General features: G+C 50.2%; 1 protein-coding gene across 4 annotated transcripts; it reads right to left on the bottom strand.

Moving 5' to 3' along the window:
* Nucleotides 1-1,931: 1,931 nt before the first annotated feature.
* On the bottom strand, nucleotides 1,932-23,530 carry CIPC (CLOCK interacting pacemaker). 4 transcript variants are annotated; one of them, XM_035117703.2, is made up of 4 exons: nucleotides 14,781-23,450; nucleotides 7,692-7,911; nucleotides 5,806-5,987; nucleotides 1,932-5,609 (listed from the first exon to the last, which is right to left on the bottom strand). In XM_035117703.2, the coding sequence occupies exons 2-4, from the start codon at nucleotides 7,888-7,890 to the stop codon at nucleotides 4,704-4,706; spliced, it is 1,287 nt and encodes a 428-aa protein (XP_034973594.2). In that variant the 5' UTR covers nucleotides 7,891-7,911; nucleotides 14,781-23,450; the 3' UTR covers nucleotides 1,932-4,703. The 4 variants fall into 4 exon arrangements, with proteins under 4 accessions (XP_034973594.2, XP_034973588.2, XP_034973587.2 ...); XM_035117697.2 differs by lacking the exon at nucleotides 14,781-23,450 and adding an exon at nucleotides 23,458-23,530 and having other exon boundaries at nucleotides 1,933-5,609; XM_035117696.2 differs by having other exon boundaries at nucleotides 1,933-5,609; nucleotides 14,766-23,450.
* Between the last annotated feature and the right edge of the window lie 659 nt (nucleotides 23,531-24,189).

Raw genomic sequence — 24,189 nt, 5'->3', positions numbered from 1 at the left:
GTTACATCAGTTTCGATCGTCACAGATAGCAAAGCCAATTAACGTTTTAGCTGAACAGCAGCAGGGCGGAAATAGCAGAGATTGCAACCAACTCAGGATGGGGCCGAAATCACAGCCTCCTTAACATCCCTGCTGCCTAGTAGTTGACTCAGAAGCTGCCAGCAGGGGGCTTCCTAAGCTTATTGAAAGTCTAAGTGCACCATGCTGACTGGATTGCCACTATCTAAACACTTGTGGACACTCTTGGAAAACTAATAAATAGGCGAGACAGGATTTGCCTCTGCCTGATGGTTCTCCTCCAGCAAAGTTGCTGTTCTCATCCGTGGTAGTTCTTGCCTATTTATCCATGCTTTCCACCAGTTTTCCTGAAATCTACTCCCTATCCGCTGCATTCTGCACTTCCTTTAATCTTGCTGTTGTGTCAGTCTTCAGGCTAGTGGGTTGTTCCCATTAGGTACAAGCCTAACACCAGCAGCAGTCCAGCCCCCATTCTGGCCCTTGTAGTGGAAAGAATAGTACAGTATAGATGCTTTGATATGCAAAGGTAAAGGACCCCTGGATGCAGCGGTGCAGCTAGCCACTTGGGTGCCTGGAACTGGGGTGGGTGGGTATCCTGCAGCCAGGGGGGGTGATCCACGCCCATGGGGGCAGGGTGAGTGTTTTGTTGTAGAAAATTATGGGGGGGGGGAGAATCAGGACACCATTATTAATGAACAGAGAGGGGTGACCGAATTTGACAACTGCAATACCCAGAATCCTGTTCAATGCCATCTTCCCCGTCTCCGCTCTGCTTCAAAGACCCTCACCCCTCCCGCTTGGACTCAACCCTGCCTTGAGGAAGGCTTAAGGATCAGCATATGCACACATTTCCAGATGACTAGCAACTTGGAAGGACAGATCGTGAAGCTGAGGCTCCAAGACTTTGGCCACCTCATGAGAAGAGAAGAATCCTTGGAAAAGACCCTGATGTTGGGAAAGATGGAGGGCACTAGGAGAAGGGGACGACAGAGGACGAGATGGTTGGACAGTGTTCTCGAAGCTACGAACATGAGTTTGACCAAACTGCGGGAAGCAGTGCAAGACAGGAGTGCCTGGCGTGCTATGGTTCATGGGGTCACGAAGAGTCGGACACGACTAAACGACTAAACAACAACAAGCAACTTGGGAGCCATAATTCCCTGTCAATGGTATCTCATTCACAATGGAAGACTCCTCTGAACAAAAGACAGTGATCAACTCTTACAAAACTCTTACAAAAATGTTAATTTCTCTTTGTATTTAGGAATTCACACCTGGGAGGGGTGATAGGAGGACTAGGAGAGGTGTCAAAAGTGCTCAGATTTCTACCTTGAACCCTCCTTTTTTGTGAGGTATTGATTACATAGCTGTGATGTAGGAATGATGTATTGGGGGCATTTCTTGGTGATGGGAAAACTGATAAAAGTGGAGGTTCTCTTTTGTTCTGGGTTCCTTCCTTGTTCTCCTGCGTGAGGGGAAGGACCCTGTTGCAACAGCAAATAAAGGCTTTGCTTCTCAAACTTCTCTGGTTGGCCTCTGTTATATATTCTCCGACCGATGGAGAACCCAATAAGGCTCTTGTGTACCCCATAAGGGAATAAGAGCAGATTTTTGCTTAGAAGAGATTCCAGCGCTTGGAGCCTCTCCACTGCCTCCCTCAGGGCAGCTGAGGGAGAGGCAGTAGACAGACGCAAGTCGCACACTGCCGTTTCAGGCAGCACAGAACCTGCAGGCACCTAAGCCACCACGCCACTCCCAAAAAGTTTTGTGAGCCCAATTTCAAAAAAATTAACTCATTTTGTAAAAAAAAAAACCCAGTGATGACACCGGGGGCAGACCACAACCCCCACCCCCCACCCCTTCCTCCGCCACTGCCTGGACAGTTGAGTCCATTCAAAGGCGACTATGGGGTTGCACCGCTCATCTCGCTTTCAGGCAGAGGGAGCCAGTGTTTGTCCACAGACAGCTTTCCAGGTCACGTGGCCAGCAGGACTAAACTGCTTCTGGTGCAACGGAACACCGCGACGGAAACCAGAGTGCACGGAAATGCCATTGACCTTCCCGCCGCAGCAGTACCTATTTATCTACTTGCACTGGCGTGCTTTTGAACTGCTAGGTTGGCAGGAGCTGGGACAGAGCTATATATTTGACTTTCTTCAGAAATGTTTGAGTCTGGATTGTTTTATTGATTTAATATGCTGTAAACTGCTTTGAGATTTTTCTTTAAAATATAAAGGGGTATGGAAATGAAATGAAAAATAATAAACATTTTCTCCACCTGCATTACGTTTGGCGGCCTGGAGGCAAACTGGACTCAAAAGAAAAAAATTCCTTCCAGTAAGAATCCTTGGAAAAGACCCTGATGTTGGGAAAGATGGAGGGCACTAGGAGAAGGGGACGACAGAGGACGAGATGGTTGGACAGTGTTCTCGAAGCTACAAACATGAGTTTGACCAAACTGCGGGAGGCAGTGCAAGACAGGAGTGCCTGGCGTGCTTTGGTCCATGGGGTCACGAAGAGTCGGACACGACTAAACGACTAAACAACAACAACAGCACCTTAAGAGACCAACTAAGTTTGTTATTGGTATGAGCTTTGATGCGCATGCATACTTCTTCAGACACCATAGGATAAGTGGATTGTAGAGGGTTCTTAATTCTAAGACCCTTAGGTATAATGCCCAGGTTCTTGCATTTAGTCAGAAAGATGTCATCTGTACCTGTGGAAGTTTCTTGGTATCTGAAGAAGTGTGATATCTGAAGAAGTGTGCATACCAATGACAAACTTAGTTGGTCTCTAAGGTGCTACTGGAAGGAATTTTTTTATTTTGTTTCATCTATGGCAGACCAACACAGCTACCTACCTGTAACTGGACTCAAAAGGCCTCAGAACAAGCAAAAGCCTATGATTAAAAAGAGTGAGGTGAGGAAATTTAAAATCAGAGATACAGAAGCAAATTCTAAAATTGCTTATTTTAGGAGCTCTTGGTGTGATTGAAGATCTTTCCCCACTCCAACCCCTTCTAAGATGTTTCCCTATGAGTTCTTTGATGCTTAGTCAGGGAGCTACTCTTGTCACACTACTGTACAGTCATACCTCATGTTGCATCCGCTTCAGGTTACGTGTTTTCGTGTTGCGTCCTGCAGCAACCCAGAAGTACCAGAACAGGTTACTTCCGGGTTTTGCCACTCGTGCAGAAGCGCTAAATCGCACCATGCGCGTGCGCAGACGCGGCGCTTTGGCTTCTGTCAGTTCCATGTTACGGACGGGCCTCCGGAAGGGATCCCGTCCGTAACACGAGGTTCCACTGTACTCCAAACATTTGTAAGGTTTGTTTTTTGTAGGAGTTACTTTATGTCTAGAGAGGTGACTACTCCGAATGAAGCTCTTTCCACACTGCAAACATTTAAAAGGTTTTATGATGCCATAAAATCGTAGTTTTCGCGTGGTTCTGGAAATTGTGAATTGTGTGGGTTCGCCTTTAAGTGCAAACTGGATCAAGTATCTTCTTGCTAAATCAGGCATCCAGCACTGATAATTCCCCGGACCAAAATAAAGCTGACTCGTGTAGTAGCTGAAGAAATCCACAACACACTATTTGCATTCGATTTCAATCACATTAGGCATCAAACAAATGAAGGTGAAGACAGAAATGGAAAGCTAGCCCCCATTTGTTTTCTTTGCAACATCCACTGGCAAAGGGAGAGGGAAGAAATCCAGCGTCTTACCCTCCCGCCGTCCCATTTCACTAGAGAGACTGCCAGGTTTCAAAGGGTCCTGACCTAGAGGAAAGCCCCCAAGCCCCCAAAGGAGCAAGCTCTTTCTCACCACAAACAGCAATGGAAAGAGGTGGGGGGTGACCTTTTGCAGTTAATAACACACCAGATTATCATCATCATCACCATCATCATCATTTCTTTATTATTATTGGACCATCTTCTGTCGGCAGCGGAGCAAAGCAAGCTTCAGAGGCAGAACTCCTAATGGGGCAGAATGTCGCTCGCTAGACCCTTCAGTCAGAGCATCATTACATCGCTTCCCCAAAAACCAGAAAATGGGTGAGCGGAGGCCATTCTGTCAAGATGGAAACAGACTCCTTTTGTAGCAAAGGAGCAACTTAGTGGGCAGGAGAGAGCGCTCCTTACCAGAGAGGCATGAGTTAAAATACAACACTTCCTTAGATGGGCCTTGGCCATATTGCTCTCCATCTTCCTCTCAGGGCTGGCTGTTTCAAATATTAAAACATTTGCTGCTCCGAAATCCCAGCTGAGAGCAAATGGGATGAATCAATACAAAAGCAGTTGCACCTTTCTGTGCCGGCTGCCCAAGGCCTCGCCCTGTCGGCCTCCAGGAACACAATTCCTCTGCTATTTCAATCCTAAACTGGGCCAACAAGAGTCCAGCCCAACCCCATTCCCCATGCTGAGATTATTTTATCGGAGCCCAAAGATTATCTCAGGAACCTTCCACAAGCACACAGCAGGCTTCAACAGCCAACAAACCCCCTGAAGGGTCAGCAGTCCAGTCAGGAGGGGCCTAATCCGGCCTTCCACAATGGCCTCCTCAGCCTCACCAACGGCAAGAGGCTGGGGTTGCTGAGGGCCTGGTGGCCAAGACACAGATTCTTGCAAAGAGGTTTTCTTCCGGAGCCACACCCTTCAGCCCAGGGCATGATGGCAGAGGAGCTAAGGCAGCGCCACATGCACCGAGGTGTCCGGCGTGAGCGACAGGCTCATCGGTGAGCCGGGCAGGGGCTCCCCGGGGGTCTCCGTGGTGGGGCCCGTGGTCTCGGCCTTCGGCCTCTGCTGCCACACATGTGTGTAAGAGGAGCTAGCCCCCTTTTTGGCCCAATAGCTGGCAGAACGGTCCATGGCCTCCTGGAGGCGGGCCCAGGCGCGGAAGTCATTGCTCTGGACGGCCTCGCACAGGAGCTGGGCGTGCTCCCGCAGCTGGGCCAGCTCCCACTGGGTGCTGTTGTTCTGCCGGATCAGCTCCTTGGTCCTCAACGTGATGCCCAGCAGGCCTGACTTCCGTAGGACCTGCACCGTGTTGTGGAAGCGGCGCTGCTTGCCCGAGCTGCTGCAGCCCAGCTTTTTGGAGGCTCTGGAGATCATCCTGCCCTCAGCCAAGTCCAGTCCTGTGGAGGACGATACCGTGTTCTGGGAAAGCGCCTCCGGGCAGAGGAGGGTGGAGGCGAGCTGGCCAGAGGAAGCGGGGGGCGCTTCCTTGCGCTGCTTCTCCCTGCTGCCTTTCGGGGTGGCGGCTTCAGACGACGACACCCAGGCCTCCTCCAGGCAGAAGCGTTTGTTCTTGCTGGCCCCTCCTGCCGGGGTGGACCCTCCTCCTCCTCCCCCTTCCAGGCCCTTGACCTGTGGGTCACAACCCGGGTGAGGAGCAATTTTGGGGTATGTGCTGAGGATGGGGAGGTAGGCAGCCTCCTTGGCGGGAGACTTCTGGCCAGGAAACAGCGGCTTCAAGGGTCCTGATGGCGGCTGGATCAAGAGAACGTGGGTGGGGGAGCCTTGGGTGCTGCTGAGAGGGTGCTGGCTGTTCCAGGCTAAGAGCTGGGTGGTGGGGGACGCTGCGTGGGGCTGCGAGGAGGAAGAGCAAAGAACCAAAAGTGAGGAAAAGGCCACCGGGTGGGTGAAACTCCACCCCTCCCCATAATCCACTGGGGGGGGTGTCCCATGACTTGCACACCCCTCGGGGCAGGAACCTTCCCTCCTGTACTTTGCAAAGCGGACCACGACAATGAGTGGGTCACGCCTGGGAGTGAAAAGGGGCTACCTGTTTGAGGATAACGTTTTTGACGATGTAAACGGGGGTGAGGCCAGGGAAGGCTCCGCCCGCAAGCCCCCCATGCGCTTTCTGCGCCGCCCGCTGCAACGCGCCCCCCTGGCGCAATGGGTAGGCTGGCTGGTCCTCCGCGTCTGTCTGCTCCACGGCGCTCAGGTGCTCCGAGCTCTCATCTGCCAAAGAGGGATGGGGGAGAGGAGGGGTTAAGGCAGTCAGGAAGGAAAAAGCAGGGCAATCATTAAAACCTCGGCAGCAGCCAGCAGCCCTTCCCCATTTCCTCATCCAGGAGCCCCTGACCCCTGTCTGCTGAGAAGCCCCTGCACTAACCCCCAAGGAGGACGGCTTTGCAAGAGATTAGACGGGTGCCTCTCCTCCGATCTAAACCGGGCAGAAACGTATCTGAGAACCAGTGTGGTGCAGTGGTTAGAGTGCCGGACTAGGACCTGAGAGACCAGGGTTCGAATCCCCACTTGGCCATGAAGTCTCGGGTCAGTCACTGCCTCTTAGCCCAACCCACCTTGCAGGGTTGTTGTTGTTGTGGGGACTGAATGGGGAACCATGTGCACAACCTTGGGCTCCACGGTGGGGAGGATGCGATGTAAATGTCAGAAAGAAATAAAAATAAAATCCAGTGCTACATTATAAGGGGAGTCGACAGACCAGAATGCCAAATCTAAGACACTGACAGTTCACATCGCCATTTACCCCGTGAGCAACTCCTGTGGCCCATGTGGAATTGCTCTAACTTAAGGAGACGGCCAATCTAAGAGCGTCTTAAGTATGAAACTCTCTCTTGAGCAGAGGTTATCCCTGCGAATATCATTACACCAGCCAAATCCAACCTCCGAGACTGGAGAGAACCGCTCTTCTTAGCAATGCACCAAGCTGCGAAAGGAAACCTGTGATTTGCAGGGTGAACTTGCTCAACAACCTAGTTGACCCACAAGATAGGTATTTTTTTAAAAAATAAAAATAAACTCCAACCGGTTGCAGCTGCACTTGTGTGGTTTATGCAAAACATGTTGGTCAGACAACAAAAGCTTTGGAAAGGGTGCAACACAGGGGACCCATGAATAGCACCCACAATTGCAGATCATGGTGCTTGGCGTCAGGCCTTTGAAATCAACCTCTGAAGTTGCTTGCTCTCTCTTTTTCTCAAAAGTGGCACTTTCTCAGGTCGGTGCTGCAGGATGACAGGGAAATCCTTCGCCCCCTTCTCAAGTAAATATGAACTAACATTCCCCTCTCAAATTATTCAGCTTCCTCTCCTTAGAAGCAGGCCATCGAGCAACCAAACCATTATTGCCAGGGCGACATTCATTCTGGGGCCTGTCTCTGGCTGCCCCCTTTCCGCACGTGCTCAGGCTGAGACATGCGGGTGGGAGCCACATACAAATGCAGTTTAGAATTCCCTGCCTCACAATATCAGGCAGGTGGCTTCACGGTGCACTTTTCAGCACCTGCTAAAAACCTTCTCACTTGGGCAAGCAGCGCCTACCCAGATGAGAGTTCCAATCTGTTTTTACCATTATTTTAACTTTTTGAAAAGTTTTTAAATTGTTGTTGCGTACTTTTTCTTGGTGACAAGTGTGCTGCTTTATCTTTTCTTGTAAACCGCTTTAAGGTTTGTTTGTATTTTTACTTTAGAGCGGTGTAAAAAAAATTATAAATAAAACGGCGGCCAAAGAGGATGCTGCCATGCTCGAGTAGCCAGTCTCTCTGCCTCTGGGCTGCAAGGAGCTAGACAATGAGGCCTCTCAGATGCCAGAGCTAAAGCAGCAAGGGGAGGGGAGGGCCTCCTTTTCTGCTCACACTGCAGTCCCATGGTCCGGCTCTCAGCCTGACAGCAGGGGGGCAGCTGCTGGGAGGGTCTGTACCTGAAAATCCAGAGTCCTTCTCCCCTTCACTCGCAGGGGGGCGAGGCCTCCTGCCAGAGCCTCTCATCATCGTGGGTTTGGACTGTCCCATGTGGCCCTCAGAGTTGGAGCTCTCTGCCTTCAGGGACCCAGACAAGATGGTCTTTTCCTTCCCAAGCTTAGAAGGGTGCACAAGCGGAGAGGTCTTGTCTGAAGGCATGGTTGAGACTCTCCTGGGTTCCTGAGGGGCAGAGAGACAAAAGCAGGATGTTAGTGGAACAGGAGAACTTAGAATCGTAGAACTGTTGAGTTCGAAGGGACCCCGAGGGTCATCCAGTCCAACCCCCTTGCAATGCAGGAATCTGAGCTAAAGCATCCATGACGACCACCCAACCTCTGCTTAGAAACCTCCAATGAAGTAGAGGCCACTACCTCTCGAGGGAGTCTTTAAGGGATCTGCAGATTCACTAACCGTGGGGAAACCACCTGCTTTATTCATTAAAGAAGAAGAAACTAGGTGTGGAAAACTCAAGAAGAGCTGTGAGCCTGGATCAGGCCAAAGGGGGCCCATCTAGTCCAGCATCCTGTTCTCACAGTGGCCAATCAGATGCCCTTTATGGGAAGCCAGCAAGCAGGATCCGAGCACAAAAGTGGTCCCCTCCTGTGGTTTCCAGCAACTGGTCTTCAGAAGCTTTGCTGCCTCCGACCGTGACGGCAGAGCAGAGCCATGCTAGCTAGTAGCCATCGATAGCCCTCTCCTCCTCCATGAATTTGTCCAATCCTCTTTTAAAGTCATCTACAGGTGAAACTCGGAAAATTAGAATATCGTCGAAAAGTGAATTTATTATTTCAGTAACGCAATTTAAAAGGTGAAACCAATATATGAGATAGATGCATGACATGCAAAGCAAGATTATGTCAAGCCTTTATTGGTTGTAATTGTAATTATTTGTCATTAGGCAGGTCAATTATAAATGGAATGTAATTAATTAAATGTAATAGCGATATTTATTTTTGCTTATTTTTGTATTGTTGTAACTATTTGTTTTATTACCATGGAATTTCCAAAAGAAAGCATTTGTAAAAAATAAAAAATAAAAAGTTGCTTTACTGAAATAAATGCACTTTTAGACGATATTCTAATTTTCCGAGTTTCACCTGTAGGTTGGTGGCCCTCGCTGCCTCCTGCAGGAGGGAGTTCCATAGTTTAACTTTGCGAGGAGGTGGAGGAGGAGGAGGAGGTCAATGCAGTGCTTGGCACTTAAAAGCTGGAAGCATGCATGTGCTCCCAGGACCAAACACTCCTCGAATCACAGAACGGTGTCATCAGGAAGGAACCCAAGGGTCATCCAGTCCAACCCCTTTGCACACAGAAGATTTGAATGATGGGGGAAGTGACCATGCTGGATCCCTTTCACACACACACCCCATTTTTTCCCCTACTGACAGGTTTCATTTTGTACGGAGGAGCAAGCTGTCATGAAAGGCCTTCCAGAAACAGGCTCCATCACTTCCTTCTCTGCTGTTTTGGGAGAAAGAGGTCAGAGAGAGAAATCGATAGTGGCTTCTGCAGCTGCCAAGAAAGTGTAGCAGGAGGCGAAGGGGGGGGGAATATAGTCCGGCCCCCCACAAGGTCTGAAGAACAGTGGACCGGCCCCCTGCTGAAAAAGTTTGCTGACCCCTGAGCTAGGATGATGGGAGTAGGACCTGAGAGAGACCAGGGTTCAAATCCTCGACTCGGCCATATGCTCAATGGACTGTCACTTGCTCTCACCCTGACCTACCTCGCAGGGTTGTCGGTTTTGAGATGGTTTAAAGGGACAGGGGGAGGAGAACCATGCGAATGGCAAGTAAATAATCATGGCTCGCTCCAGGGTGAGCACGGCAACCTGGTTTCAGCCGGAGCATCTGCGCAAAGTTCCACCTTGCCAGCACCAGCGAGGGAGGGAGGGAGGGAGGGGCAGCGGAGCACACGGCCCGCAATGTGTCTGCCTCCTCCTCCTCCACCACCTCTTGCCTTGCCATGTGCTCAAGGACAGGGGGAAGGAAGGGCCAGGCGGCAGAAAACCAAAAGCGGGAGCAGGCTGCTCTGCCCTGCTCCTCCTGCACCGAAGGCAGGGAGGGCTGGCTATTACATAACAAGGAGGAGGCAGCTGCTGCTGCTTCTGCAGAGCCTCGCACCCAGAGCTGGGCGGATGCTTTCTGGGACTTGGCCACACAGCCTCCCCCGGAAGGAAAGAGGAAACAAGTGTCTTGCTTGCATAGGGAAGCGGCAGCTCCATAAGAAGGGCCCGGCTGATGATCAGGCCAGCGGCCCACCTAATCCGACGTCCTGCTCTTGCAGTGGCTGACCGGATGCCCCTAATGGGAATGAAACCTGCAAGAAGGATCTGGGCCCAAGAGGGGTTGCCAGTTACAATCTAAGCAGGAGAAAGTTCCTGGCTAGCAATGTGAAATGAAGGGTTCCTCTGGGATTTGGGGAGGGGGGGTCATGGGCATGTTTTAATTTCAACCTGTCGCAAGGGGTCTGTTTCTTTTCACTTTTTTCACTTTGCTATGCCATCGTACATGGGCACCCATATCTGTGGATCCTGAATTTGTCCCTTGCACCCTTCTGCTCTGTACCACGTTCGGACACCTGACACTCTCTCTTTTTTTCCCTGCAGCCATTTAACACCAGAAACCCCAACTTGCTTTGTGTTATAGACATGTGGAATTCTAGAGTTCGAAGGGACCTCCGAGGGGCATCTAGTCCAGCCCCCTGCAATGCAGAAATCACAGCTAAAGGATCCGCGGCAGATGGCGGCCCCCCCCCCCACTTAAAAACCTCCATGCTTCCAAGGTACCGTAGTCTGTCCCACTCCTGAACGGCTCTTACAGTCAGGAAGTCTTTACTAATGTTCCGTTGGTTCAGGTCCCGCCCTCGGAGCAGCAGGAAACAAGCGTGATCCAAATTCCATGTGACAGCCCTTCAGATGCATATCTCCTCTCCATCTCCTCCCCTGCAGGGATCCGAAGGTGGCTATCATATATCTAAAGGGTTGTCACATGCAAGACGGTTCCTAACACAAGAGGGAACTTTGTTTCAGAGGACGCAAACACATGCAAGCGTTCACACATTCGGCACCTGTAAGAAGGGGATTTGAATACGCAGGGGATCTTGCTCACAAGCCTTGCACACCTAAGAGAGGCAGTGCCGCATAGTGGTCAGAGCGCTGGACTCTTGACCTGGTAGAGACCAGGGTTCAAATCCCACTCGGCCATGACTAATTTGTTTCAGTATTTTGTCTTTTGTATGCTTCAGTGTGTGGTTGTTTGCTTGTCTTGCTTTTACTGCTTTACCTTTTTTTAAACTGGTTTGAGGTTTTTTTTTTTGTTTTTTTTTAAACAAGCTTTATGGAACAAAGAAGAAAAATAAATAAATTTAGCTGAGTCACTGGGCAACCTTGGGCCACAGTCCCTGCCTCCCAGTCTAACCTACCTCACAGGGTTGTTGTGGGGAGGAAACCCATGTTTTACCACCTTGAGCCCCTTGTAGAAAAAGGTGGGGTAGAAACCCAATCAATAAATAACAGTGGTACCTCTGGTTAAGAACTTAATTCGTTCTGGAGGTCCGTTCTTAACCTGAAACTGTTCTTAACCCGAGGTACCACTTTAGCTAATGGGGCCTCCCGCTGCCGCCGCACCACCAGATTTCTGTTCTCATCCTGAAGCAAAGTTCTTAACTATTCCTGGGTTAGCGGGGTCTGAAACCTAAAGCGTCTGTAACCTGAAGCGTCTGTAACCCAGCTACCACTGTAAAGAGAATTTCAGAGAGGAAGTAGAAGGGAAAGAAGACACTTCCCCACCACAGATGGCAAATCACAAAACGGCAGGGGGGTTGGAAGGAGACCCCCAACGGCCATCTAGTCCAACCCCCTGCCATGCAGGAATCGCCAGGGTTCACGCTGGACTCGAGTTGCATGCAATCCTGGCACTGGTAGCTGGTAGGACAACTTTCCCAAGCGCACGTCAAAACTGCTTCTAAGTGGCACCTGCGTTAAATCTGCCTACATCCATCCAGCCCCCCCTGCAGTGTTGCACCAACTTAATTAATTAATTAATTAATCAATCAATCAATCTGTTTGGCCAAAAATACAACAACAACAACAACAACAACAACAACAACAACAACAACAGAAAGAAAGCATTACACAGCTAAAATAACTATGCATTCTCTCAAATAAAAAATTGCTCTCCTGAAGGATTTAATTTTTCGAGCTCCTTATGACCTACAAAGTCCAAGCTACCTGAAAGACCCTATTCCCACATAGGAACCTGCCCAGGTTTGGGGATCTTCGTGGGAGGCCGTTCTCTCAGTCCCCACACCCTCTCAGGTCCCCTTGGTGGGAACGCAGGATACAGCCTTCTTGGTGGTGATTGCTCCCAGGCATCCTCGCAATTCCCTTCCAAGAGAAGTCAGACCAGCTCCCTCCTCATTGTCCTCTTTTATTCTCTTTTATTCCAAGAGGTCTTTGGGAACGGACTGGTTTGAGTGAAAGGGCTGGTGCTGTGCTGTTTTTCAGGTGGCTTTTAGAAGACACCTGAAGACAGCCCTGTTCAGGGAAGTTATTAAAGGTTGATGTTTCAGTGTGTTTTTAATATTTTGTTGGGAGCTGCCCAGAGTGGCTGGGGCAACCCAGTCAGAGGGGCAGAATATAAATATTAAAATTATCATCATTAAGTATTGTTGTTGTTGTTATTTCTTGCAATTATATTTTAATAGAATCAAATAATTGTAGAATTGGAAAGGGACCCCAAGGGCCAACTAGTCCAACCCCTTACAATGCCACTTCAATATATTTTATATGTGCATATTATTTATATATTATATAAATAATATATTATTTAATATATTATTTATATATTAAACACAGTTTTAATTGTATTAATGTTTAATTGTTTTTTTTATTATTTTTATTCTATCTGTTTTTAGCTGCTCTTATTTTATTCCCTGTCAGGGGAAAAGTGAGGTATGTATGTACCGTATGTATGAATAAATACAGGTGAAACTTGGGAAACTTGGGAAACTAAAATATCGTCGAAAAGTGCATTTATTTCAGTAATGCAACTTAAAAGGTGAAACCAATATATGAGATAGATGCATGACATGCAAAGCAAGATACGTCAAGCCTTTATTTGTTGTAATTGTAATTATTTGTCATTAGGCGGGTCAATTATAAATGGAATGTAATTAATTAAATATAATAGCGATCTTTCTCTTTGTTTATTTTTGTATTATTGTTAACTATTTGTTTTATTACTGTGGAATTTCCAAAAGAAAGCATTTGTAAAAATCAAAAAATAAATAAATAAGTTGCATTACTGCAATAAATGCACTTTTCGATGATATTATAATTTCACCTGTAAATAAATAAAATGGAGGAAAGTGAATCAAGTACCCTGTCAGCTGGGAGAATTAAATCTTTGAGCAAGGCTCCACTTGAGTCCTTATAGATGGAGGAAGCCCTGTTTAGGGAAGTTTTTAATGACTGATGTTTTAATGTATTTTTTTTTAATCTTTTGTTGGAAGCTGCCCAGAGTGCCTGGGGAAACCCAGCCAGATGGGTGGGGTATAAATAATAAATTATTATTATTATTAGGCAAACAACTAAATCCTCAGGCACTTTATCCCACCCCATTTCCTGCAGAATTCAACCATGATATGGACTTTTGATCAAGTGGGGAGAATGCTGCTTCCTCCTCCTCCTCCTCCCTCCAGTCCACATGCTTCCTCATGCCACAGCAGCCAGGCAGCAGGCAAGGGTTCCTCCTCCAGCCAGAGTCAGCTGGCCAGCCATGTGCTTTTGTTTACACCCCGCCCAGACTGGGGGGAGGGGAGAGAGGCAGGCTCAACTACTACGTTTCCCAAGCAGAGCCAAAGATTACGCAATGGTGTACAGCGTGTTCCCAGCACACGGAGACCCACACGCACCTCACGCATAGGCGTGCGTCCCTGTGTCCCCCCCCGTTCCTTGGGGGGAGGGAGGGAGGCTGCACTTTGTGGGGCTCAGCCTGGCCTGTGACCAAGGGGGCTCAGCCTCTGCCCCACCCCCCTGCCTCCGTGCCACAGTTATAATTTTATGGATACGGCCAGAGTGGAGGCGTGTCGCAGAATTGCAGAGCTGGGAAGGGACTCCCAAGAGTCATCTAGTCCAACCCCTTTGCAATGCAGGAAAGCGGCAGCGGGTTTAGGCAGCTGTGTGCGCTCGGGAAACCCACCCTCGTCCAAAACCACCAGGGCAGACCTCCCAGACGAGTTCCACCTCTTCTGCCTCACACACACATACACACCCTACCTTAAAAAGCAAAATTCACCCGCTGCCCTATTTCACCAAGCCAAGGGTTCCCATACTCTCAGCCCCTGTGGCGTTCTGGGAACTCTGCCACAATTCCGGGGCGCCAGGGACAAAGTCGCACCTAAATTGTGGGGATGATTTATCAGGCAGGTACCCAGAAACTTGGCACAAACCCACCCCATTGTCCGTCTAACAAAAGAAATGGCGATAAGAACACCATACCCGGAGCTTCTAGGAGGAAAAATCTGGAAAGACAGTGTAGTGTAATGGTTAGAGCACCGGACTAAGACTTGGGAAACCAGGGTTTGAATCCCCCCCCACTCGGCCATGAAGCTTACTGGGTGTGACCTTGTGGGTCAGTCACTGCCTCCCAGCCTAGCCTACCTCACAGGGTTGTTGTTGTTGCGGAGGTTAAATGGTGTGGGGGAGAGGCATGGGTGCCCCCCTTGGGATCCTTGGAGGTAATAAAAGCTGGCATATAAATGCAATGAATAAAATAAATAACCAGTGGGCTCCAGCTGATGACGCAGAGGAGACCTGGGGGTCAACCGGGAGAGGGTGTGTGTCTGGGTTGCCCCCCCCCACACACACACACGAATTCCCGAAAGCCGCAGTGAGAATCAGCAGAAGCCTGCGGAGAATGAGATGTCGAAGACAGAACGAGACATGCCAGCCGTAACCCAGCCGTACCCAAAGGTCCATCACAACCCCACAAGCCGCCAGCCTCCCCTCCTTCACTCGATGGAGCCCCACGTACCTGCTCGGCACTCACCCTTCCAGAAAAGGGAGAGACTTTGCCGTCCAAAACCCCTACCTCAAAGGCTTCGCCTCTCCATCATCTGTGGCAAGGGCTCAGCTCCCCTCTCCAGCCAAGCCGGGGAGAAAATAACCTTTCCGCCATAACCGGGCGCAGGGAGGTGTCTCTAGGGGCAGGGCCATCCGATCAGCCATGGGAAAGTTGTGGAAGAGGGGAGGGGAGAGAGGCGCCCAAGCCCACCCTCTCATGCGTGCTTGCACATGGAGGTGCGGGGGGGGGGGGCGGGAGAGGCAGAGACTCCGCTGCCTAAATATGGACACAGCTTAGAAGTACGGCGTCACATGGAGCAGCGCACACACACGAGGCGCAGCTGGAGGAAGGGAAAAAGAGAGGGCGCTCCATTCATTATCTTCCCCCGCACGCACCCATGCCACACCTCCCTCCCACCCAGACAAGGGGCGCAGCAGGAGGCAGGCGGAACTAAATCTGGATCAGGCATGAGGCACAGGCAGACAAAGGAGGAGGGAGGGAGGGAGCCAGGAGTCCCCCTTCCCTCCTGACGGGGAAGGCAGAAGCATCTTCCGGCTTTCGCTTCCGGTCCAAACAGTTTTGTGTTGTTCCAGGAGCACAACAAAATAAAATAGTTCTGAAGACCCAGCATGGTTTTTTCTATAAAAAAAAAACAAGCGCTGCCAAACGAATCTCATTCCTTCCTTTCTTTTTCTGACGGAGCTGCAAGCTTGATGGAACAGGGGAAGGCTGCGGAAGAGCTGTTCCGAGAGCGGAAGAGATTCTCATGAAAGGTGGTGGACTCTCCTGCCTTGGAGGTTTTTAAGCAGAGGTCAGGTAGCCACCCGCCATGGGTGCCTTAGTTGTGATTCCTGCATTGCAGGGGGTTGGACTAGATGACCCACGGGGGGGCCCTTGCAACTCTGCAATTTGACGATTCTATGGGGAGACCCCAACGGGAAGTGAAACTCTCGATTCTCTCTTGGAAAAGCCACTGCCTGCCTCCAGGCAGAAACATCTCACTTCTTCCATCAGGAAGCCAAGGAAGATTTGGCACGAGAAAACGTGAGTCCCGCAGCACCTACAAAATTAAGCCCCCCCATCACAACACAGTGCACTGCTCTGGGGGTGCGGGGAGGACCCCACTTTGTGCCCCTTCCCCTTAGTTGTGATTCCTGCATTGCAGGGGGTTGGACTAGATGACACTTGAAGTCCTTTCCAACTCTACAGTTCCAGGAGTCTATTGTTCAAATCAGCTCCAGCCAGCGAAGCTTTTCAACACGCCTAGTCTCAGCAGCAAACTTTTCGAGACCCTCTGGAAGAAAGGATTTGAAACGCAAAGGATGCCTAGATATAAACAGGCAGCCAAGCCGCTTGGATTGTCCCAGCCGTACTTTAACAGGATTGGGGGGGGGGGGGTATGCAGCGAAGGAGGCACATTTGCTGCGGCCAATCCCTCTTGCTGCTGGGAATTCCCAGAAAAAAGCCTGGGCCAGCTGTGCATATCCACAGTTCCTCCAGGATCCTAAGAAGAGCCTTCTGGATCAGGCCAGTCCTGACCAAGATGCCTGTGGGAAACCTGCAACCAGGATCCGAGCACAAGAGCCCTCTCCCCTCCTACAGGTCAGGAGGTATTTAGAAGGACTGCTGTCCTCCATCTTGTTAGGGTAAAAAGCAAAATCAGCAGAAACTGGTTGAGGAACTTACACATAGAGACCAAGACTTAAACAAATGCTTGGTTTAATGGAGAAAGGAAAAATTACAAAAAATTAAATTAGGCTTACACAGAATACCCGCACAACCAAACCACCCACCAAGAGCACACTGGGAAAATGCCCAGCACAGAGGCAACACACAACACCCCTGATATACCCTGCATCATCAGCTTCACAGCAACACCTGTAGAGCTGCTCCACAGCTGCAGAGCCCCAGTCATTAAATCTTTCCTGACTCTTAAAGGTACAGTGAAACAATAATGACACTTTTACACAATCATTCAACACATCTAGCTTGGTGCCCACCCCTGCCTCCTGCGGGAGGGAGTTCCACAGTTTAACTATGCACTGCAGGAAGAAGTCCTTCCTTTTACCTGTCCTGTCCTGAAACCAGCAGTGCCAACTTGAATAAAATATTTGGGGGGGGGCAGGTAAGCCCCACCCTGCATAATCGCTAACAAGACACACACCATTTGAATGGCAATGGCAGTGTCCATCAACTTGGGGGGGGGGCTCAAATATTCTATTGAAGGGTGTCGAAGGGACCTCAGTCCTTAGGAGTTGGTTCCTATACTTGAAAACGGGGCGTCAGATTCTGGGGAAAGAAAGGTTTGATCTTGCAGCCCCCAGACTGTACAGTGAATGTCATTGCGTCCAGAATTGGTGAAGCCACAACTTTTCTGGGCTGGCCTTTCAACTTGTAAGAACTTGTAAGAAGAGAAAGCACGTACGGAACGGCACTTTGCCGCCCCGGACTATTCCTGGAGCAAGAAAGAGGATTTTGTCCTGCAAGAGCTTCTGTTAAGCTCGGTCAGCTCTGGGCCATTACCACCCCAACCCCAGCCTAAGCAGGTGTGTGGCTACTCTGCGTCTGCACAGAAAGAGCCACTGCAAGCACCCAGTTGCTGACAGCGATTCAGCAGGAACCCAAAATCCAGGGCGAGGAAAAAATGCAGCACAGAATAAACAAGCAAAGTCTAGCCCAGCCCATTATTATGAATCCCTCATGCAGCAATTTCCATTTGCAAAGCATTTCCCTTTAACCTGTATGGAATTTGCTCTTCCCTGCAACATCATAACACGTTTCTATAATTCACAGAAAAGAAATTGAGGGTGACAGATGCAGCAATGAAACCCAAACCATGGCAAGAGGGAGGATCTGAACCCACATATCACAAGAACTGAAAAAGAGAAGAGCAGCAAATTCAAAATATCCAAGGAGATGGCAAAGAGCAACACTCCGGGGTCATCCATGCACATCAATAAGCTAAAGGAAAAGGTGATGATGATGCAAATATCAAATATCCCAGCCTAATAGCTTCCTTGAAGCAGAGGAATCGTGGCACCTCAAGGAGAGAGCTTTCCACTCAACAGAGGCCTTTCGCACATGCAGTTGCCAAGTCACCAAACAGATGCCCCAAGAGGAAGCCCACAAGCAGGATCTGAGCACAAGAGCAACTCTCTCCTCCTGTGGTTTCCAGCAACTAGGATTCAGAAGCATTGCTGCCTCTTGACTGTGGAGGGCAGAACAAAGCCACTGTGGCTAGTAGCCACCGATAGAACTCTCCTCCATGAATCTGTCCAATCCTCTTTTAAAGCCATCTAGGTTGGGGGCAACGACTGCCTCCTGTGGGAGGGAGTTCCACAGATTAACTATGCACTGTGTATGGACTTCCTTTTCTTTTATCTGTCCTGAATGTGCCACGTCTTAACTAAACATGGCAACTGGCGTTGGGGATGGAGGGCTGCCAAACCCAGTGATGAGCTGGTGACTGAGCAGGGGACAACAGCCTCTTGTGACGAACATCTTATTCCACTTGACAACAAACATCTGTGGCCTTGCACCCAAAAGACCTCACCGCGAGACAGGGAGTAGATCCACACAGGGCCATTCCGATCGCACAAAGCAGCAACTCAGAATCTAGCCAGGAGTTCACGGAATCATAGAACTGTAGAGTTGGAAGGGACCCCAGGGGTCATCTAGTCCAACCCCCTGCATCGCCGAAAAGGACTGGAGCTTTTGGGGTGGGGGAGCCTCATACGCATCATGGGAAAGAGCCAACTTACAGTGGCATAAAGCTAGTTGTGATGTTAATCAGGGCCTTGACCTGGAATGGAAATGGAAATCATTTTGATGGCCCTTTGAGGACACCAGTGATACTGCCTGTTTGCAGCAGGCTAAGCAGGGAAATTAAAAATATTCCTGGAGTCAACATGAGAGCTGCCTGTCTGGTTCCCATAACTTTCTCCAATCTTCTTCTGCTTGTCCTGGGCTCATCCCTGCCCAAAAGCTGTCTTCTGGTTCAACTGGTTCCACTAAACAGTACCCACATGACGCAACCCTGGTCATGAGTGCGAGATCAGACACAGCAGAAGCGGCTGGCAAAGGAAGTCCTTGGGCTACTGGCCCACATGCAGAGCTGGGGAAACAGACACGGTCTGATGAATGGCTATGCATTTGGGAAGAAAAGCCCAGGGCTTCCACCAGCCCCACACGCTAAGGAAGGGTGTGGATCCCTCTACCTTGACTGGGGAGGGGGGCGCTCGGGGATTGGCCAGGATCTGTGCACACTCCAAAACTGGGTGCCTGCAAAGAGAAGCGTCGACTTGCACATGTGAACTGGGCAGCCCGGGTGTTACCTCACATCACCCTGAATACACACACACACACAGAGCAGATTCCCACATTCAAAGGTAAAGGAATCAAGGTGTGTGCATTGCCCCTTAGCGGAAACTGCAATTCATGGTGCACTGGCTGGGGCTGATGGGAGTTGTAGTCCAAAATGCCTGGAGGGCACCAGGTGGGCACATACATAAATAAACACATGCAAAACAGGCCTAGGACACAAAATACTACAGGTCTGATCCCATACTGTCAATGACACTAAGCTCACCAATATTCACAGGGCACCTGTTGATTTCTTGCAACCAAGCCTTAAAGGTGCACGCAAGACAATCTGCGTGCTTGTGGCATGCGCGGCTCGTATGCCATGTTTCTCTTCCTGCCTGAGAACGTGCAAAACCACACCTGCAGCAAGTGCAATCTGGTTGCCTTCCCGGAAGAGAAGGTACAGCGACTCCAGTTCCACCTATTCACACTTTGAGCCACCGGGTAAGATGACTAAATTCTCACTAGACAGGAATGGACTGACCTGGAAAAGAGACATAGGTGGGGTGCCCCTAGGGAGAAAGATCGCCCAACTCCAGAGGAATGTGACACAAAAAAGCAAAACAGTCAGGAGCCTTGCTGTGTCTCTGGAAATACAAGACTGATTCCATGCCCTCGCCTCGGACACCGGTTTTCGGCCAGAAGAGAGCAAGAACAGCAGTTTCCGAACCCCAAAACAAACTGAGGTAGCAGTTCCTGCTGCTCCCCAGAAAAAGGAAGACACATGCGGTGCCGGCAGGTAACTCCCTACTGATGTGGAGAGAGGCAGCAGTGTGTAGAGGAAGGACTCGTGATTTCAGCTGTGTCTATACTATTGCACAGAGTATGGAAACAAGCAAGACAAATTGGATCACTTACTACAGGTTGACATGACCTAATAAACATTACTGAAACCTGGTGGGATAAGACTAATCGCTGGAATGTAGGAATTGAGGGGTATGACCTGCTCAAAAGAAATAGATCAGCAGGAAGAGAGAACCAGCAGCATTATATGTAAAGGATGTGTACACTTGTGAAGAAATCCATAGCCTGGAACATGAAAAGCAGATTGAGAGTAAATGGGTAAAATTTGTAGGAGAGAGAAACAACATTGATCTTAACTGTGGTTGTCTGCGATAGACCAGCAAGCCAGACGGAAGATTTGCATGATGCCTTCCTAGAGCAGATTACCAAACAATCACAAATGAAAGATATTGTAGTCAAAGGAGACTTGGACTACCCGATATATAGTCATACCTCTAGTTACCTTCGCTGACGGTTGCGTATATCACGGGTTACGAATGCGCCAAACCCGGAAGTGCCGGAACAGGTTACTTCCGGGTTCAGCGATTCACGCATGCGCAGACGCGACGAATGACGTCACACGCATGCGCTGAAGTGCTGAATCGCGTGAGCATGCACAGATTCGGCGCTTCAGGCTGTGTATTGCTCTGGTTGCGAACGGGGCTCCGGAACGGATCCTGTTCGCATCCAGAGGTACCACTGTATGTTGGAATGCAAACTCTGCCAAGAATGTAAGATCCAGCTAATTCCTCCATTGCCTCACTGACAGTTTCATTTCCCAGAAGGTAGAAGAAGCAACAAGGGGGTCATCTATCTTGGACCTGGTCCTCACCAACATAGAGGAACCGATCGACGAGGTGGAAGCACTGGGAACCTCGGGAGGAATTGATCATGTTTTCTTGGGTTTCATTATACACAAGCAAAGGAAAGATGAGTGTAGTCAGGCATGCACTCTGCACTTTCAGAAGGCTTATTTCAAAAAGCTTAAGGACAGGGGTGCCAACATGAATAAAATATGGGGGGAGGGCAGTTAAGCAGATGAGGGGATGCAGGTGACACCAAACTTGGGGGGGGGGTAGCTAATGCCACAGAAGACAGAATCAGAATTCAAAATGACCTTCACAGATTGGAGAACTGGGCCCAAACTTACAAAATGAGTTTCAGTAGGGACCAGAGTGAGGTTCTGCACTTAGGCAAGAACAGGCATCCCCAAACTGCGGTCCTCCATATGTTTTGGCCTACAACTCCCATGATCCCTAGCTAACAGGACCAGTGGTCAGGAATGATGGGAATTGTAGTCCAAAACATATGGAGGGCCGAAGTTTGGGGATGCCTGGGCAAGAACAACCAGATACACAAATATAGGATGGGGACACCTGGCTTATTAGCAGCACATGTGGAAAGTATCTAGGGGCCTTGGTGGACAAGCTGAACATGAGTCAACTGTGCGATGCAGCAGCAAAAAAAGCTAACGCTATTCTAGGCTGCCTCAACAGACGTCTAGTGTTCTGATCAAGTGAAGCAATAGTCCCACTCTGTTCTGCCTTGATCAGACCATCCCTGGAATACTGTGTTCAATTCTGGGAACCACAATTTAAGAAGGATGTTGACAAGGTAGAATGTGGACAGAAGAGGGCAACCAAGATGATTCAAGGGTCTGGAAAGCAAGTCTGATGAGGAACAGTTGAAGGAGCTGGGTATGTTTAGACTGGAGAAGAAGAGACTGAGGGGAGATAGGAGAGCCATCTTCAAATATCCCCTCATGTTGCAAGGGAGTCCATTCCACAGCTGAACAACTCTTACCCTCAAAAATCTTGCAATCTGAATTCACTGGTTCAGGTCCTGTCCTGCAGCAGGAAACAAGCCTGCCCCAGGTCCTACTGACCTGGAAGGGTCCTGGGTGTCAGGCGGGGAGGCAAGAGAGCACAGATACCCTGGGACAATGACAGCAGCTTCTATAAGATGTTTAGCTGAGATGCCTACATTGCAGGGGGTTGGGCTAGATGACCCCTTGGAGTCTCTTCCAACTCTACAATTTCATGGGTGTGTTTTTTTTTTAAAAAAATCCATGATTCCTGCTTCCGCCCACCAGCACTGAGGGGTCCTCGCAATGGGTGCCCTCACCTGCCCCCTCCCTTAAGAGGTTTCCCCAGTCCTGAGCCACAAAGTGGACACTTCTCCCAGGGTAATAATAATAATAATAATAATAATAATAATAATATATTTATACCCCGCCCTTCCCAGTTTAGAAACCAGGCTCAGGGTGGCTAACAACAAATATAAAACATTGATTAAAAACGACTTTAAAAACAGCATAAAATACAACATCAATGTAGCATTGCCAGGGCTAACTGTCCAAGTTAGTCCTGCTAAGGCCAGCAAGGAGACCAGGGAAGAGTTTAAATGTAGGGGCCCAGAAGGGTTTCTTCATAAAAAAGGGAAGGGGAAAAGGAATGGGGGATCAGGCTAAATTGAAGGCCAGGCGGAATAACTCTTTACTTACAGGCCCTGCGGAAGGAGATCAAGTCCCGCATGGCCCTAGTCTCATGGAACAGAGCATTGCACCAGGTTGGAGCCATCACTGAAAAAGCCCTGGCCCTTGTGGAGGATAATCTGGCTTCTTTAACCAGGAACAACCACAGAGGCCACCCGACCCCCCCCAAAAAAAGACCTCTTTGGGTCACCTCATGGAACACCACCAATCCCAGAGCCCAGGGGGTATTTAGCTGAACGGCAGTGGGGGCGTCTGGGGTAAAGGGGAATAGAGGCAGCAGGGGGCTGGGGAAGAGGGTGGGTTGGGTCCAAATGCCAGGCATCACCAGCAGCATCTCAATCCAGGAGGGACGGGCAGAAGATGAATTTGATGGAGGTCGTTTGGAAAACTATTATTATTGGGGGAGGCAAGAGACCCTGGCAACTGTCTGTCCATCAGTGGTGCAAAGCCAGCAGCCCCCTTTTCTGCCCCACCTGGGAGCAGCAGGGGGCAGCTCGTGGCACTCAAAGGAGAGGGGCTCCCTAGTCCTCATGGAGGAAGGCGAATCATAGAATCAAGAGGGTGGGAACTAAGGGTCATCTAGTCCAACCCTGAGTTGCAGGAATCGCAGCTGAAGAATTCCTGGCAGGTGGCAGCCCAACCTCTGCTTAAAAACAGGCAAGGAAGGAAGGAAGCCCTTTGAAGGGAGTTGGGGGGGCGTCAACCAAACCCTGTAATATGGGGTGGTTCTAACACTCTTTGAGGGGGGTGAACGGGGGCGGGGGAGGCTGTCTAATCAGACTCAGTGACACGGGGATGGTTCTAGCCCTCATCGAGGATGCTGAAGGGGGGTGGAGCATCTCAAATCATGGCCCATGACATGGGGGTGCTTCTAGCCCTCATTGAGGATGCTGCAGGGAGGGAGGGGGCTGTGCAATCGTGGCCCACGGCGCGGGGGCGGTTCTCGTTCCCCCTGCAAGGCGCCCCCTTCCCCCGCGCCCTCCCCGGAGCCATGCACCCGAGGCGGAGAAGGGGAGTCTTTACCTGCGCCCTCCTGTCCGCTCTTCCTTCCTTCCCCGACACAAAGGTCGCGACAGCGGCGGCGGCGGCAGCCGTAGCCCCGTCCCTCCGCACTGAGCGGCGGCCCCGCCAGCCAATGGGCTAGGCTCTTGCCAGGCGCCCGGCCCTCCTGGGCGGCCTCACCAGCCACGTGCGAGGCGAGGAGCCCGGTGCGCGGGCACGTGACGGGGCGGGGACAGAACGCGGAGACATGTGCGAGGGCGGGGCCGGGCGCCTTGACGGGTGGGAGGGGCGGGGAGGCACGTGTAGGAGGGCGAGCGGCGGCGGGGGGAGGGGTCTCGGCTGCGCCCCGTTCACGTGTACAAAGACCGTTCCGACGTTACGCGAACGCCGACGCGTGGATTTCCTAGGCGAGAGGCGGAAGGCATCGCCAACGACCACCCGCCGTATCCTCAGGCTGCCCATGTCCTGCCTCGAGTCGACCCCGCTCCTTATAATCTGTGGTCACGAAGAGTCGGACACGACTAAACGACTAAACAACAACCAACTCATTCATAGAATCGTATACAGCACGTAGTTGGAGGGGCCCAACTGGAGGACCATCTAGTCCAACCGCCTGCAATGCAGGAATATTTTTGCGCAACGTGGGACTCGAAACCCAAGACCCCGAGGTTGATAGTCTCATGCTCCCACGAACGAGCTATTCCAGCTGTTCCTGGGTTGGCTGATAAGGCAGAAGGAAGTAGAAAAAGGAAA

This window comes from Zootoca vivipara, chromosome 6, assembly GCF_963506605.1.
Source record: "Zootoca vivipara chromosome 6, rZooViv1.1, whole genome shotgun sequence".
Classification (NCBI taxonomy): domain Eukaryota; kingdom Metazoa; phylum Chordata; class Lepidosauria; order Squamata; family Lacertidae; genus Zootoca; species Zootoca vivipara.
This window is presented reverse-complemented; position numbering and strand designations above follow the sequence as displayed.

Excerpts from the sequence above, each read along its gene's own strand:
- CIPC (XM_035117697.2), bottom strand. The coding sequence starts at position 7,890 with ATGCCTTCAGACAAGACCTCTCCGCTTGTGCACCCTTCTAAGCTTGGG. Across the intron at positions 5,988-7,691 it reads GAAGGACTCTGGATTTTCAG|ATGAGAGCTCGGAGCACCTG; the intron begins GTACAGACCCTC and ends CCTCTTTGGCAG. Across the intron at positions 5,610-5,805 it reads AAAACGTTATCCTCAAACAG|CCCCACGCAGCGTCCCCCAC; the intron begins GTAGCCCCTTTT and ends TCCTCCTCGCAG.